The 16,594-nt window shown below is 36.3% G+C and overlaps 1 protein-coding gene across 18 annotated transcripts in view; it reads left to right on the forward strand.

The window, feature by feature from the left end:
• LRMDA (leucine rich melanocyte differentiation associated) overlaps positions 1–16,594 on the forward strand; it is a 702,006-nt gene that overhangs the window by 375,647 nt on the left and 309,765 nt on the right. For 11 of the 18 annotated variants that reach the window (XM_065068554.1, XM_065068557.1, XM_065068562.1 and 8 more), the window contains exon 6: positions 15,325–15,405. The exons of the other annotated variants lie outside the window; for them this stretch is intronic. In XM_065068554.1, the coding sequence (XP_064924626.1) occupies positions 15,325–15,405 (81 nt within the window). The remainder of the gene's footprint in view (positions 1–15,324; positions 15,406–16,594) is intronic. 18 annotated transcript variants of the gene reach the window in all.

A 16,594-nucleotide genomic window follows, 5' to 3' on the forward strand; every position in this document is an offset into this window, starting at 1 on the left:
AGAAACAAAACAGCCTCTGTATTACTGCCAAGTTCCTCCCAAACACATTTAGACTTTTACATGATCACTCCTTTCTTCTGCTAGTTTTTTTCCTTTCACTTTTTAAGCTGAGCTAGAAAAGAGAGGGCATACACTTAAAAGATTGAAATAGTTAACTTAAAAAAAAAAAAATCATTAACTAGTAGTACCGGTAATAGAAACTGAATACTATTCCATACTATACCTGAATACCTCGGTAACATGTAACATGTGTTGTAAGGCATTTGGACATTTTTCATTGAATTCTTGCTGAAGTGCAGTGAACTTCTCAACAAGGCATAAAACTGTATCTGTGGCTAGAGCCTTCTTCAAGGTGTAAACCCCAGCAGACAGTATGAAACGTAGCTCAATAAAGGTTTATTTTGTTCCCTTTTCTTGTCCACATTTGCTTTTTCTTTATTTCTTGCTGCCTCTCACTTGCCAAAGTTCTTTTACTGTAATTCTCATAAGTTTTGATTACTCTTTCTATTGGTAGCCTTTTGGGCAAACCTTCTCTCCTTCTACATCTCCTCTTTATCTTCTGGGGAACATCCTTTCTGCTTCAGAGTCTTCTGTCCTTTGAGCAATATTTGCACATGATGGAGAAGGTGCTGGACTTTGGGATTATATGACTGCAACATGCATGTTATCTGTAGTTGTATATTGGGGTGTTTGTCAAGGGGGAGTAGAAATATTGTCTTGTAGCCAAAGAGTGTGCTTCTTATCGGGGCTGTGTTGATTACAGACTCCAGTAGAAAGCACCCATACGCTAACTTGAGGGGGAGCCACGTTGTTGCAGATACAGCTGGTCAGTGGGTGAAGCTGCTAAGAAGTGTCTGACTTCTGAGATAAATGGACAGAGTGCGGCCATAGATGTTCATTGAAATCCGTAAGGTCCATGTGGGCACAAGAGGTATCATGAGTCTTTTTAGAGGCCTCTTGCTTTTTGGATTTCTTAAGATTTCTTTTTTTCTGTATCTGGAAGATGCCACATGTTTTTTTTTCACATTGTGGTGTTTTACATAACCTACTCCTATTTTCAACACTCTCATGAAATGATTTGCCTTTAAAATTTTGACCTCTTTAAAATTTTGTATAAAAAAAAAAACCAAAACATTTGTTCACAAATACAGAATGGGAGAAGGAGCAGGTGCATGTTTTGTCTACTGCTGGAATGGTAGTTTGCAAATCTACAGGAATGCTTTTGTTTAAAATTTTTGTTCAGAAGAATAATAGCATGTTCCAAAGGGTACAACTGATGCATTTATTAAGCTCACCTGGCAAAACTTCCTATCCCATCCATGTGTCATCACTCTTTTCATTTCCGATACCTTTAAGATATTTAAAAAACCTTTGCATGCTTTTCTTATACTAAACCTGTGTATAGGTTAACTCTGTGAACCAGCCACATCATGTCTTGGAAAATTTATTATGAAAGCTGTAACTTAGTGTTTGCAATGCACTTGGCTACCAAAAATGGACTTTAAGAAACAGATACCATAAGGAAAACAAAAATTAAAAAGGAAAACATTGGATAATGTGAATTTTAAAGCATATAGGATTTTATGTTTCTTGGATGCATTTTGACTGATTAAAAATAAAAATAAGATTGGAACAAAGCAAACCTTTAAGTGTGTGCCTGCAGTTCCTCTTCTTCAAGTAACTGAATACAGGTTTTCTTCTCTAACCCTGTTCCAGCAAGAATATGCACTGCTTAGGTATTCATTTCAGTGGCATTGACAATACTGACAATATAATTGACCTAAAAAGTTCTGGATTTCCTGTTAATGCACTTTAGAAATGTACATCAACTACAAAAAAATCATTTCTATCTACATTTCACTTGATTTCCATTTTCAAGAAAGGAGGTTTCATCATTATTATTCTATTTGAATAGCACTGATATCTTGAGAGATGGAAGGAGACTTCTATTGTATGCAGGAGTACTTTATTTCGATATTTTCTTTGTCTGATTATACATGATAAACACACATTAGTGACATTCCGTGCATGTTTTGAAGATAAATGGGATATCTCTTTAAACCATTCCTGACACTTCCTAACCTGTGGGCTTAATGGCATATTCTTTCTTTGATTCAATAATTTGTCTGTCAAAAAAGCTGTGCTGACATTCTCGTTGTTGTGGGACTGAAATGGAACGAAATCTCTTATCTTTAAGATAATTTTTGAAAAATTGAGGTGAACATTTTAGGATAAGAGTGTTTTAAAAATTATTTCAGTTGAAAAAAAAAAATGTAAGTGTTGACATTATACAAACTGCTAGATGGCAAGTGATAAAAGGAAGAATGTTATCTAAGACTGCAAGTCCCCTTGAATTAATTAGGGAATGTGTGAAATCTTAGAAATAAAGACAGTTTCTAGTACTATGCCTTGCATAACTATTAGTTCTGTCAAATAACTAGGAACTTTTAAAATAATGGACTATAGTACATCTATCTAAGAGAGTCTGGTTTCCCAAACCTATGTCTCTTCTCTGTGTAAGGCAAATATTAATATAGGCATGCACACATGAATGTGTACTTGTGTATGCATCATGTCTGTGGATGTATTGATACCTATGTGAATATGCTGGTATGCTGTCTATCTAAAATAATCTAGTGCTCATCCAGCAGCCACAGGTCTACATTAACTATTTTATTCACAGAACTGATGTAGAGATGATTAGATTTTTCTTGGCACAGCCCTTTCTAAGGTGCAGGTGTAATACGGAAAACAAAGGGCATAAGCTCTGCATGAAACAAAAACAGTCTCTCCTCAACCCATTTACTCTCTGCTTTTAATCTGAACAAGTAACACAGGAGAATATGGAGGCCAATGGTTCAAACAGTGTTATATGATTGTGGAAGCTGCTTTCACTTGAAGGTTGTGAACTGGCTCTGAGCTCTATCTGCCTGGGCACACTGGTTTTACTTATCAGTTTTTAGGGGCATGATAGATGTAGCAATTCTAGTAGTTTTACACTTAAAATCGTATGTTTTTATGAGAGGCAGTTTAGGCAGTAGGCTCCATAAGAGAATTTAATAATTCTGAGCATTTGATTAAACACTCAGGTCATCCTTTCTTTGCTTTTCCTGAGTTTCATTTTTGCCATCCTTTCTTTGCTTTTCCTGAGTTTCATTTTTGCCAATGAGCACTCTTCAGTGCTTTTTCCAGAGCTGAGGATTCCTTAGAGCTCTTGTCTAATATGCCTCTGGCAGGATGGCTGACTAACAGGGATTGATCTTGCAGAGGGTGTCTGCCTTAATTTGTCTTTCCTGATGATTAGTCTTGTCTCATTTATGTTATAATTGTGAAAGGCCGACCTGGTGACTGTAGCCTATAAGTTACGATTTGAGGCTGAAGCTCCTTGGTTCACAATGCTTGCACGGGCTGGAGAGCTACAACGTGTTTTGAGATGCGTGTCACCATGGTAGAGTTCAGAGAATTCAGGTGGTTTAAATATATCAGCCAACCAGCAGACCTGCTGGCACAATATGTGGAATTGATAGGGAAGGAGCAAAAGTGATGCAGACCTGTTGTGAATTATGTGAGAGAATAAGAGAATTACCTGGAGCTCTTCTTTCCAAGACTTACAATGAGTAATCAGACTTTTACCTAACTATACTTAAAGGTAAAGACAGAATATAGTTTTAGTAACAGAGATAAACAAGATGAAAACTCCTCCCTCACGTAATTCTTACCCTCTAAAAAAACCCCACAAGCAAAACCAAGAACCACAAACCTAAAAAAAGATGGAACGGCTGTGTTGGTCTAAAGGTAACCAGGGTGTTGAACTTTGTGCACTCAGAGACTGAAACTTGTCTATCATGTAGCTGTCGCTTTTGTAAATTTTAGTTATGGTACTTTCTAGATCTGCCTCTGACACTTATTGTGGGGGCCCCCTTTGGTGAGTCTCAGCAGAAAGGTATTCTTTCTTCCTATGCTTGCAAGGTTGAACAACAGTTCTTGAGGTTTCCTAGGGGATAGTTAACTTGGGGTCTAATAAAACAATTTACGATGTATTTAGAAATCATGAAATATATATTGCCAGATTAATAGTTTATTAAAGTTTAGGAAAATGTCTCTTAACTCTCTAGTAGCATTGTTCTTGAGTGTGAAGTTACCAGGCATGCTAACATGTTCTCACTTAGTCCTCTTGTTGTACTCTGTGAGATATTTTAAGTAAGAGGATATTTTTAGGAAAGATATTTGCAGATATCTTACTTTTAAAAGGAAAAGATTTTTTTTCTAGTAGCAGCACAGAATCTAAAACCTGTGGTCATATTATGAGATTTCATTGGCTGGTTTTTAAATCATTCATAGGAAAGCACAGTGTCATGTTTACATATTCTGTAACATTTCCTTCACAGTTCTTTTTCATCCAGATGACGTGAAGTCCAAGGTCCTGAGTAGTTTGGGAAAGAGTGTTACAGATGCGATACCTGGGAAAAAGGTGGTAGCTTTCTTTCTTTTTTGACAGTAGTGAAACTTGTGCAGCGTGCTATCAGCATTAATAAGTAAAGGTTTACATTTCCAATGTCTGACATCACAATTGTTAATCCTTAAACTTAGACTTCACAGTTAAGCAGCAAAATTTGTGGCAGATTGATATTCAGTTTAGAATTTTTAAAATAATAGTAACTAAGGTTAGTATGAATGTAAATATTATTGTAAGCTTATTTATTTTTAATCTTTTCAGTCTGAACCAGAACTGGTGGTGTTTAGTTACTATCAATATGAAATAGTAGCAGTTTGTATATTAGTGACCCCTGGAATGAGACAAAAGCTGTTGATCTGATTGCATATTAAACTTTAAGCTATTATTGCAGCAGTGTTAACAGATTCCATTGATGCAAAACGGCCTGTGCAGGGTTGACTGATCTGTCTTTGCACTAACAAACTGATGAAGTATTCAAATAAAATGATCACTCATAGATCCCTCAAAGAAGGAGTGGGGGAAAGTAGGGGGAGCTCCACACAATAAACAAAGCAAAAGCACTCAATCCTTTTCAAAGACTTATAAATATTTAATAATCATCTGTCTACGGCCAATCTAGAAAAAGAAATCTTTAAATAGACTATTCTAAAGGCCAAAACCCGAATTTTAATTGAGGTGGTTCGAAATACACATTAGTTAGTCTGGCTTTTCCTTGGATGTAAAGGCAATATGTTCCCGGGGCAGGGTGCGAGTCTTTCAAAATGTAAATATGAGAACTGTAGGCAGATTTGGATTCTTGGTGTGGCAAAATAATGCTGCATAAGACAATGTTTTTTGCTACTGGAAAAACACTTTTAGCCCAATCACTTTCATTTTGACTGCAGGTAAATCTCAGCTGCTGTAATTATGTACAAAAATGTTGATAGATAGATATTAAAAAAAAAAAAAAAAAAAAAAAGAAATGGCACAATCTTTAACAACATTGACAAGTTTTTAGGAACTGCCTTTATTTTCCACATCCTTTCTCCTAGGTCAGATCACTGAAGGCACCTGATTCAAGTGTCCCCTTGGATGAGCCTCTCGTATCTCACACTAGCCAATTTTGAGAGTCTAAGTGCTCAAATTGAGCCATTTTGTTCTCTGTAAAATAAACCCAGGCCCATTATGCGCGATTTTTCATTCACACACCCCTCCCCTTCTCTTCATTTTCTCCCTCCTCTCCTTACTACAGCTTTGTGAATGTAGAGTGGCAACATTGTGAGGACCAGTGTTTTCACTCCAGGCATGTCAACTTCAATCTGCTGCGATTTGGTGTGAAATCTGTGCCATGGTGTGGGGCAGAAAGGTCAACCCCCCCATAATTGATGTTGCTTATTCATCTGCTTCCCGTGTATTTTTCTCTCGACACACTGGCCTTTGTTTGGATAAATTGTTTGAAGATTTACTGTAGTTCTTAAAGCCTGAGAAGCGGCTCCTGCTGTACAACTTCAATGTCCCCGCTAGGCAGGAGGCTCAGCTAGGATGACACATAATGGCATTTAGACAGAAAGATCTTTTTCTCCCAAGACAAAATGTAGAGGACATCTTCTGGCATAACAATTAGGGCAATTTTCAGACTAATTTACTAGGGAATTGCTTTGTACATTGGCCTTGTACACTGATATTTAATATGTTAATTGCTATTAAAACCTGAAATATTACTATAAAGAATTCAAACACTTCAGCAAGTAAGTGTATAACTGGAGAGGGTGAGAAGGCTGGGATATAGAAGAAAGAGAAACTTTCAATGAATGTGATGATTTAAAGTCTACATAGGTACTTTTCAGATTCTTAAGGAAGGCCTCCAATGATCATGAAGAATCTGAATGTAGTAATTTATTGTATTTTGGGGCATCAACCTTTGTACTGCTTATGTTAGCAAATGGCATCATTTGAGGAAGGAAAAAAAATACTGTTTAGATACTTGGAGGGGTTTAATGGAGATTTGAAAATAAGTTTTAGTAAATGTAATAATATTAAAATTCCTTGCATTTTCATATTTCCAGTGAGCATACATGTAATTTTTGAGCCCTGTGGTAATAAATACAAGGACATAAACCTACAACCTTTAAAGAACATCTGTGTCCTTGTGGCTGTAGTTCTGAAAAGGGTGCATAATTTACTGAAAGAAATCCTTAAAACTAGGAGAAATGCTTTTTTAGTAAGGCAGGAAAAAGCTTTATCACCTGGTAATCCTGCTTTTAGATTGAATAAAATAGTTTAAAATCATTGTTTTGATTTCCATTGACTGAAGGCTAGAGTAGCTTTATTGGTTAAGCTGTTAAATCTGCTGTGGTTTAAACACTTTGGGTTGGTCGGGGTTTTTTTGTGTGTGGTGGTGGTGTTGTCTTTGTGTTTTTTTTTTTTTTTTTTTTTTTTTTTTTTGTTTTTTGTTTTTTTTTCTTATTCACCTTTGCTTCGATTGACCTTGAAACACATTATCTCATCCTTTTCTGTGTTTTGGAAGAAAATGTCTATTGCATCAGGTCATTTGAAGCTGTCTTAAAACACTGAATAAATATTCTTTACTACTATTCTTCTAATCTTTTCAAGGATAATACAAAAATGTAATCCATGAGTATTTATTCTGTGATCTACCTAGATGGTGCCAGCTTCTCTGGGTGATTCACTATGGAGATTCTACCTGCAACTAGTAAGCAGAATCTAAGGTGTGTGGCACTGTGAATATGTCTTTGGCTTAGTTGTGGAGTACAAATAAACTGCATCTGGAAAAACACTCGACACTTTCTTACCTAGGGCTGCCAATACAGGGCAATGCAAAGATGTTAGAACTCTGAAAAATCATTATCTTGATCCAGAATAATGGATTAAAGAAAATCCTTTTAGAATTGAAAGTAACTGACAGTAAAATTCAAATAACTGAAGTGTTATAGAATCTAGATTTGTGATAGTGCATGCACCTCCAAGCAAAGCTCTCATGCAATCGTTCTGGTTTTATCCTGAGTGTAATTCTATTCAGGGACTGAAAAATCTTACTAGCTGCTTTTTCAAGCTCAGATGTAGTTACTGCAACGTTTTTGTGTGAATATCTTGCTTTTGCAATATCTTCTTGTTATACATCCGTCATGATGAGTTCAAGTGAAAAGAGTATGGAAAGACTATTATTATAGAATTTATATGTATCTTAGTACTAGCAGTGGCATTTATTTTCTGGATTTTGCATTTCTTTATAGTCATATTAATCATGTTTTTTTTTGTGCTCATTCTTTAAATTAAAAATGCCTGTCATTAACTGAAATATTCTAAAAAATCCCACATCATTTGTAATTTTTAAGATCACCAGTTATGCATCAATAATTGACATTTCACTTCCTTTTTATTCCTTTTTAATACTACCCGTGAAGCTTTGGATATATGTGAAATTGTATTTTGAACAAGAATAAATCTGAGATAAAAATGTTGGTAGGAAAATAATTTTACACAGCTCCACAGGCTGACCATTAAAATATTGATGAAAAGAATCTATAGCATTGAAAAAACAGCAACACATACTTGATTTACTTTTACATGTGTTCCATTTTCAAACTGGGGGAGAGGGAAAGTCATATGATACCTTAGATATCTTCAAACAAAAGTTAAATGAAATGCTTAGCAGAAATTACCCTTCCTTTTGCTTCCCAGGTACTTTAATTCAGCCTGTTCTCATTGCTTTTAGTAGTAAAAAAAAAAATTTAATTTATTCACATTCTTCTTCCTGCCAAATTTGGAATATAACCTTGCAGCATAATGCTAATTTCTTCTCTTTCTTCGTTTAGAAGCGATTGGAAAACCTAAAAATATGGTATCTCTTTGCAGGGTAGTATGCCTTTCCTGTCAGGTGAAAAAGCAATGTTTGCATTTATTTAGAATTATTTTTAATGAAATGGCAGCTATAATACAGGGACATCTGCTTCTTGTACACTTTTGGATGTGCACTATAGTGGATCTAATCAGTGTGATAACCTGTATGGATGTTTTACCAGGGCTCTGTTTGCTTAAAACTTGTAAGTGTTTTGGAGCAGGATGGATTATCGGGAGATTTAAAAATACAAAGCATGTTAAAAGCTGAGTGACTGGGTTTTCTCATGAGCTGCCTTGCCAAAAAACTAAAAAGCACATATCTCATGTTCACTTCTATACTTTACTGTTCCATATTTGTAGCCACCTTTTCTTTTTGTAACTAATGAGTAAGAGGAACATGCAGAGTGTTTTTTTTCTAAATGTTATTTAGACATAACATTTGCAGAAAAGAAAGATTCTGCAGTTTCGTGAGATGGGAAGTTAGATTTTGGAGGAAGGTTTGGTAGTGATAGGATGAACAAGTTAAACAGATTATCTATCTATTTATTTATTTATTTATTTAAATAGGTTTTGTCCATTGTGTATAAATATGCAGGACTACAAGCTTACCCTGTTGTGGGAACACTTGGTAAATATGGAGACTAGCTGCATTCCTAAATTGTGAATTTTTAACACTCTCTATGTGATAAATATGCATAACTTTTGATACCTGTGTAATACTAGTCCAGACCTTGTCTACTCTTGTCGCCTTTCTAATTCCTATCCATTTTATAAGTGTTAGATCAATTTATATCTAGATGGCTTGTTACTTCACATACATCTGTGCCCAGGTTGTATTGCTAGTAATGAGACAAATATACTCCACTTTTCTTTGGGAGAAGGATTAGTCAGAGTTGTTTAAATGAAGTGTGAATTCAGCAGTGGTGAAAAGTGCTGGACTGACAGCTCTTGAAGATGAGCTCCTGGATCTCTGTGGAATGGGGAACAGAATTGATTTGCATTACTGTACCTCTGCCCTGACCTTGGATGCATCACTGCTAATAACTGGGCAAGTTTAGTCTCCAAGTTGATTTTAAACCTGTCTTCTGCTTTGAATCTGGTGGCAAACTGCCAGATGAATTTGCTTGAAGTGAACCTCCTCATTGTTAGCTGGGCCAAGACTACAAAAAGTATGTTCATTTTGTCCATCAAATAATCCTGAGTAACAACTTAGGGCAGTTTAGCTTGCTGCAGTTCTCCTGCTTCCTGCCTTCCCTTCCAGCTCAGTTTTAACTGGATCATATCCCTGAGCTGCGTAACCATGGGACTGGAGAAGCGTCAGTGTGTAGCTGAAGGGAGGAAGGAGAAGGTGAGGCCAAATAGTAAAAGGAAAGAATAAGAACATAAGAATGTGGCAGTCTAGATTCAGCTTAATTGTTATGATACTGTAACATTGCAAATTAGTGGTCAGAGCTTGACTTGAACTAATAATTTGGGGTAAAAATTTATAGCATTGAAGTCCTGTTATGGCCAAAGGCACCCAGCTCAGCTGTGTTGTTCTAAGAGAGTTATTCCAGGCTTTTCATTTTATACTGAAACGCATACCATACTGAATTATGAAAGAAACTATTGAATTATTTTGAGTGTGAGACATGGTTGTATTGACCATATTGCATTAATCTTTCCTGTTGCGGTCCCACTGTGCTTTCAAAAGGTTGGGTCCATCTATGTCTGCTAGTTGGTTTTGTGGTTTTTTTTTTCTTTTCTTTTCTTTTTTTTTTTTTTTTTTCTTTTCTTTTAAAAGAATCTCACCCTGAATGAGTTTTGTAAATATTCAGTCTTGACTTCAGCTTGCATTGCGGTGTCATCAATTATGACAAACTACTGCCTCTTCTCTCCACTCTTCATCTTTTCCCTGTCAAAATGCACCCTTTGGCAGAATATTTTTCAAGGGCTGAATGTGAGTCTAAGGGAGTCACTGTCAAGGTATTTTTCATAATTTCAAAAATATTTTTCTCTTCCTCTTGTTTATAATTACCCCTTGGAAACTTCAAATTGAAATGTTTCTTTACTGATTTTTTTCATCACATGTGTGCTGTACTGAGATGGCAGGGCAGATTTGAAGGTTATTGACGTATTTTTTGCCCTTTGGGTTTGGGAGAGAGAAGGGAAAAGACTTATGACATGGTATATATAAAATATTCCCCCCCACACACCTCCACCTCAACAAATAGTAAAGATTTTGTATATTTACCAAAAACTGATATGATATTCCTTTTGTGGGAGAGCTTTTCCTCTCGTCTTCCTATACGTTAAAAGGTGAGCTGCTCATGGTCCTTGCATCCTATAGGTGAATAATGAAACCCTAAGGCCACAGCAACTGTTTGCAGTTTGGGAAAAGCCACAACTGAATATCTAGGGAAGACAGGGACTTCCTTTGTCCCTTTTCTCCGCTGTTCTGATAACTGGGGATTGGTTTAGATTCCAAGGTATCTAAAAAGCTTGTAACGTAGCCAAGCAAGTTTTGCTCACCATGAGGCCTATTAGATATTTTTATTTTATTTCTTAACCTCCTTAGTAAATATTGAGATAGCTTCATTTGCGCAGTCTCTGAAGCATTAAACGCGAGACTCGTTTTCCTTTTTTTGCTCTAATATGTATGTTAACATTGCCTACTGTGCTGCCAGCATGTCATTTTATTGTGAGCTTCATGATTATGGATTTTCTTTTCCCTAAAGTTTCATCTCTAATTTTTTGTTCATGAGACAGTTTTGGCTATTAATTGAGAAGAAGGTACCTCTGATGAAAACGAAAACAGTTTGTACATGCAAAACCAAGAATAAACAAGAAAATCTCAAATGAAAGAAGTGACACAATAATTTGTGAGTTTATAGTTTTGAATCCAGTCTAATTATTATGCTCATTGGGGTGATACTTCAGTTTTGTCCATGAGAGTGGCTCTGTTAAAGGTATTTGTTATAGACTTTATGTCTCAAGTACCCTGTTTCCGTATAGTCCTCTTCTCTGCAGCTGCCTTTTCCCTGGAAATAGGTTTGGGTTTTTTGTTTGTGTATTTGATTTTTAATAAAATCTCTTTCCTTGTGGAGTTCTGATTTCATAAGATAAAAGACCCAAAGACTCTCTAAAGAGTGTGTTGTTAAGGTTGATTTTGCCTTAATGTTACAGGCTATTTTAGTAATAGGTGAGAATATGGCAGATTGCTTCTATTAGTTTAGATTTATATCACCTTCCTGTAATGATGTAGAGTGTTGATCTGGGTATGGAAAGATACATACATATGCATTCACCTCTGTTTTTCTCTGTGCTGTGGTCCAAATTCCAACTTCTTACAAATTTCAGAATTTGTAATTTTGAATTTAATGGGAATCTAGAATTTAAGATTTGGTAAATATGAAAGTCTGTACTCAAGGTATGTCATATTGAGTGTAGAGATAGCTGTGCTGTGTCTAAAGGCTACTCTGATGGAAGACAGTGTAAATATACATTTTCATGGCTTACACAGGTGCCTAGGTTTGGCTGAGGGTTCCACATAATCTGTTTTGCTGTGTGCCCTTGGAGCCGAGGTATGTTATTTCCTTAACTCATGCTGGTTTTGCAGGGCTTGCCTGACATTTTAAGACAATGGTGTCCATGTACTAAAAAGGTGAGGAGACTAAAATCATTGCATTAGTTATTCACAGAATGTTTTGATATTGCTATTTTTTCATTCAGCATTTTGAATCTATAACAAATTATTTGAAAGAGTTGTGTTCATGAAAAACATTTTCTTCACCATTCCCATGACTGAAAGTCTAATCCAGTCTCCTGCTACTAGGGACTGTTGTCTTTGTGCGTGGATAGAGGAGCAGTATGGCCTGCTGGTTAAAACAGGGAACTACTAGGATACCGAAATGTGCAATTCCTGGTTCTGCTGTATAATTTCCATATGACCTTGGGCAAGGTATGTCAGATAAAACTTACTTCACAGGGGCATAATATAGCTGAATTGATGAGATTGTAGTGCTTTTAGATCCTCTTGAGGAAAGTTACACCAAAAGAAATTACTACCGTAGTAGAATGGTTGTCAAAGTAAGGTAGAAGAGCAGGCACGATAAAGAGACAATTTATTGACTTTTCTTTCTGCCTATTTAAAAACTTTTCTAACTTAGTTCAAGTTAGAAAAGTTGATCCACCGTTGGTTTGTTTCTGTCCTTGATTATGCATGTGCAGCTCCCATTAGTGCCAGCAGGAGCCCTGTGCTTGCAACATGAGAGGAGAATAGACCCCTCTGCGTGTAATGATCAGTTAGGTAGCCTCGTGTAGCTCTGTGTATGATTTCTGATCTATTGTGCCAGAGATACTACAGCATGAGAGAGAGCTGCTGTCATTTTCAATAGGAAGTGAGAACTTTAAGAGCTTGAGAACTGTCCTCTTTTTTGAATAGCACTTTTGCTGCATGAAGTGTAATTTATTTTTATCACAGCAGGCATAAAGCTTCCAGGTTTTCATAAAGAAAAATGATCCATATAGTGCCCATGTCAATTGAAAGATCATTTCAAAACCTGTAAATTCAAAACACATCCCTTTCTCAATGCAAAGTATTGTTGCTTTTTGCTGCAGCTTTTAATTTTTTTATCTTGGACTTTCATTAGTACTTTAGGCATACTATAAAACAGCATTTTCTTCTCTGTAATTATTTTTCTAGCCATTAGTTTGCCTGTAGTAGCACACATTATTAAATTATAGTAACAAAAACTTCTTCAGACAGAACTTTCTGTGCTTTCAAAAGCTTTCAAGGCGTTACTTCCTAAACTTTTTTCCTTTCCTTCTTTTTTTCCTTATTTATTTTTTTTTTTTAAATTTTTAAGATTTTTTAATTAAGTAGCAAATGTGAACCAACCATTAAAATTTGGAAAGAGGGGAAGGGAGAGGACAGGGTGAGAGAAGGGGGGAAGAGAAATAAATGGTTTGCATCTTGCCCGATACACAAACACACAAAAAGAAAAGAAAACAAAGCAAGACCTATTATTAGTCCTACAACTTGTCAGTTTGATTAGTGAAGGTTGCCTCTCTCTCTTCTGAGAAAACACTACATCTTTAAGTGATGTCCATTCTTAAATGTAGAAACCCTGCATTGTGTTTGTTAGTGCATAATTGGACTGTCTTTTAATACAAGCAGAGACACTTGTTTCTGAATATAAACCCTGCACCTCAACAGGTCAGGGAGATAGTAAAAACCTGTTGTTTGGCTTTGTCTTGGGGAATAATGGAGTCACTAATCTACTTGATCTCTGGGAGTCAGATAAAGAAGAAAGTGAACGATGCATACATTTCAAAGATGGAAGGAACTTGTAAAAGCAATTTCTTTGGAGGGAAAAAGTAGAGCAAAGGCTGTTGGAAACCTTTTAATTAGTACTAATTACCTCAGCAGAAAACGTTGGAGGCTTGAAAGGATTTGTGTCAGCAAGTGAAAGATCAAAGATTGCGGCGCTCGCATTTTAATCTGTTGGCTATAAAAACGAATAAGGGGGTGGTAATGGGGCCCATGAGAATGACAACCCAGGTGGTGGAGGCCTTAATCCCTTCTTTACTGCTAGCGCCTGAGGCCTAGTTCCAATTACATAATAAGATGATTTAATTTTTGCTTTAATTTTAACAAAAAATAAGTTTATTTTATCCTTCAGTAAGGATGAGACAAGTTTTCCAGAAAAAAAAAAAAAACCAAAACTGTCAATTTATTTATTTTAATATTTTAAGTCCAAGCCTTTATTTCGCCATTTTTTCCTAAGTGGCTGAAGTTGCTCTGTAGAGGCCATAAGGCAGCAAAGGTGCTTTGATGTGGTCTCTGGAAGTGTCTGGTGGCCACAGTGGCAGTGCTTGGAAATCCGCTCATGCCATGAGTGAGCCTCCTTTCTTTTAGTTGTGTGTTCTGTTTTTTGTTTGTTTGTTTGCTGGTGTGTTTTTTGGGTTTGTTTGTTTTTGTTGGTTGGTTGGTTGTGTGGTGTTTGTTTTTTGCAAACTGCCTAACTGCATCAGCAAGCAATAGTTCATAGGCATGCTTGCTGTGATATTCTCTGGGCTCACGTGATCGTGTTTGAGGTAAATCACATATTTATTTTTGTGGTTTGAGCAAATTATGTGGCACTCAGAAATCTAATTGTCATCAGATTCCCCTATGGACAAAAGAGTTAGTGTACGGCTTGGGCTGAAGCGAAGGTGACGGCTGCAGTGTAGACTTCAAACGGATACATTTATGGCCCGTAACCTCCAGCACTGCTGCCCAGCCAGGCCCAGCAGTTGTGTCGAGAGGGGAGCAGATGCATCTCAAAGTAGCACTGAGTTTACAATTAATGAATTCACCAATTTGACTTGTACAAAAGGTTATATGACACTCTGAGGGTTGCAGGCATAGTAAGTTACAGCCGCTTATGTTTTTATTTGTATGCGTAATTGGACTAAAAATCAGGAGGCAGTTGCAACACAAATAATCGGGTATATATTCTGGGTTACACCTTTAAATTTCTCTGCAACCTTTATTCAGTAGCTAAAGCTTGAAATAAACTTTGAACTACACACTTTATTTTTATGTTGGATTTTCATATTTGAAATACGTTAAATATGTATATGACTTAGATAATTGTTTGGCAGTGGATATAATAGCACATCCTCAGCTACTAGCCTATAGTGATTGTAATTCAGCCTTCAACCTCAGGTTCTTATGGTGTTTGATTTTATTCTGATGTGACAGAAAAACAGTGTTTTTTTTTTTAGTGTTTTCAATAAAGTATTTTGGTCCCTCAGCAGGCTTTGTGTGTATTAGCATGACAGTAAAATATAAAAAAAAACCCAGTTATGAAAGTTCAGTGTTGTCTTCCCTTTGCTTTCCTTTTCCTAATCTGTGGAATATCTGTTGACTTTAAGCTTGCTGTGGAGAAGCTTGCACTGAATCTTTTTATTGGCTATGGAAAAACAACTGAGACCTGAGCCTCTTTCCAGAGCAGTGTAGGGGAATAGCACTAGCTTGTTTTTTTTTTGTTTTTTTTTTTCAGGGTGTTTCTTTCCCATCATGGGGCTCCATCTTGGGCCACAGTGGGTGACTATCCCTGTGGAGCTGCTCAGAAGTCTCCAAGGTACTACAGGGTTATCTGTTGCCCCAGGAGATGTTGGAAGGTCCCTTTACTCTAACGTGATCTTAGGACTTCTTGTATTGCTATCTGGTGTGAAGAGCATTTGAATACGTATGGTCACAGTAACCAAGTAAGAGTATTGAGATGAACTGTGTTTTGGTAGTTATCTTCTTCTTCTTCCTCATCCCTATCCTATCAAATCCACAGTTAAGTATCTTTTAAATGTGGGACTTATGCTGGACTGTACTTTCCCAATCAGATTTTAGACAATCTTATTAATTTTAGGGATTGAAGGGAGGAAAAAACTCAACACAAAAAAGCCTGCCATAAATTCTCTAGCCCATCCTTTTGGACTACGAGATTCTTACCTGCTATCAGAGTGTGGTAATCTTTGTAATTTCGGAGGCTTAATTCTAGAATCTTGTTTTGACCAAATGCTTTTCACTAACACTGTATGCTTTCGTTGCTGAGGTAATGTGTTAATATTACTCATTATTTTGCATGATATGAGCAATAGGAAAAATAAGCAACATAAAAACCAAAATGAACATTAAAATAAATGAATAACTTAGTTTGTTCTGACCATGCATTTATTATTTGCTTATGTAAACACTGATGTAAAACAATATTAATGCATGCTGCAACAGTTTAATTGAAATGTAAAACCCTCCAATTTGGCTAAACAGATTTAATGAAGAGGTTATGTTAAAGCATTACTGAAAATCAGAAATACATAATTACATGCTTATCTCTGAGTTTGAACTTGGATATATAAATCTTTGCAGGATTACTATAAAGCCCGTTAACACACACACACACACACACACACAAAAGTTGTACAAACAATTAGTTCTGAGCAGTTACAATGCAAAAATGTTTGAGTACACTGTGTGATGACAATTGCCAAAAGTCATGGGGTGTTTCCTTGCTTTCTGCTCTTCGCAAGGGTGATTTATGAGTTTACAAGTTCCTTCCCAAACTCTATAGTTGCCCTGACAGTTCCCCAGATGGACTATATCCAAGTTGGTATAAAACAGTACTTGTTGCAGCTGGGGCTTCTAATTCATCTTGAGTTAGGTCCAGGACTTCTTGTTCTTATTGTCTTTATTTAGGTTTCTTACCTCTCTAGAACCACTGTGCTCTGGAAATTGGTACTACCTTCCCCTCAAACACCAGATATTTCTGAAAGCAA

The sequence above is a fragment of the Columba livia genome, chromosome 6 (genome assembly GCF_036013475.1).
Source record: "Columba livia isolate bColLiv1 breed racing homer chromosome 6, bColLiv1.pat.W.v2, whole genome shotgun sequence".
NCBI lineage: Eukaryota > Metazoa > Chordata > Aves > Columbiformes > Columbidae > Columba > Columba livia.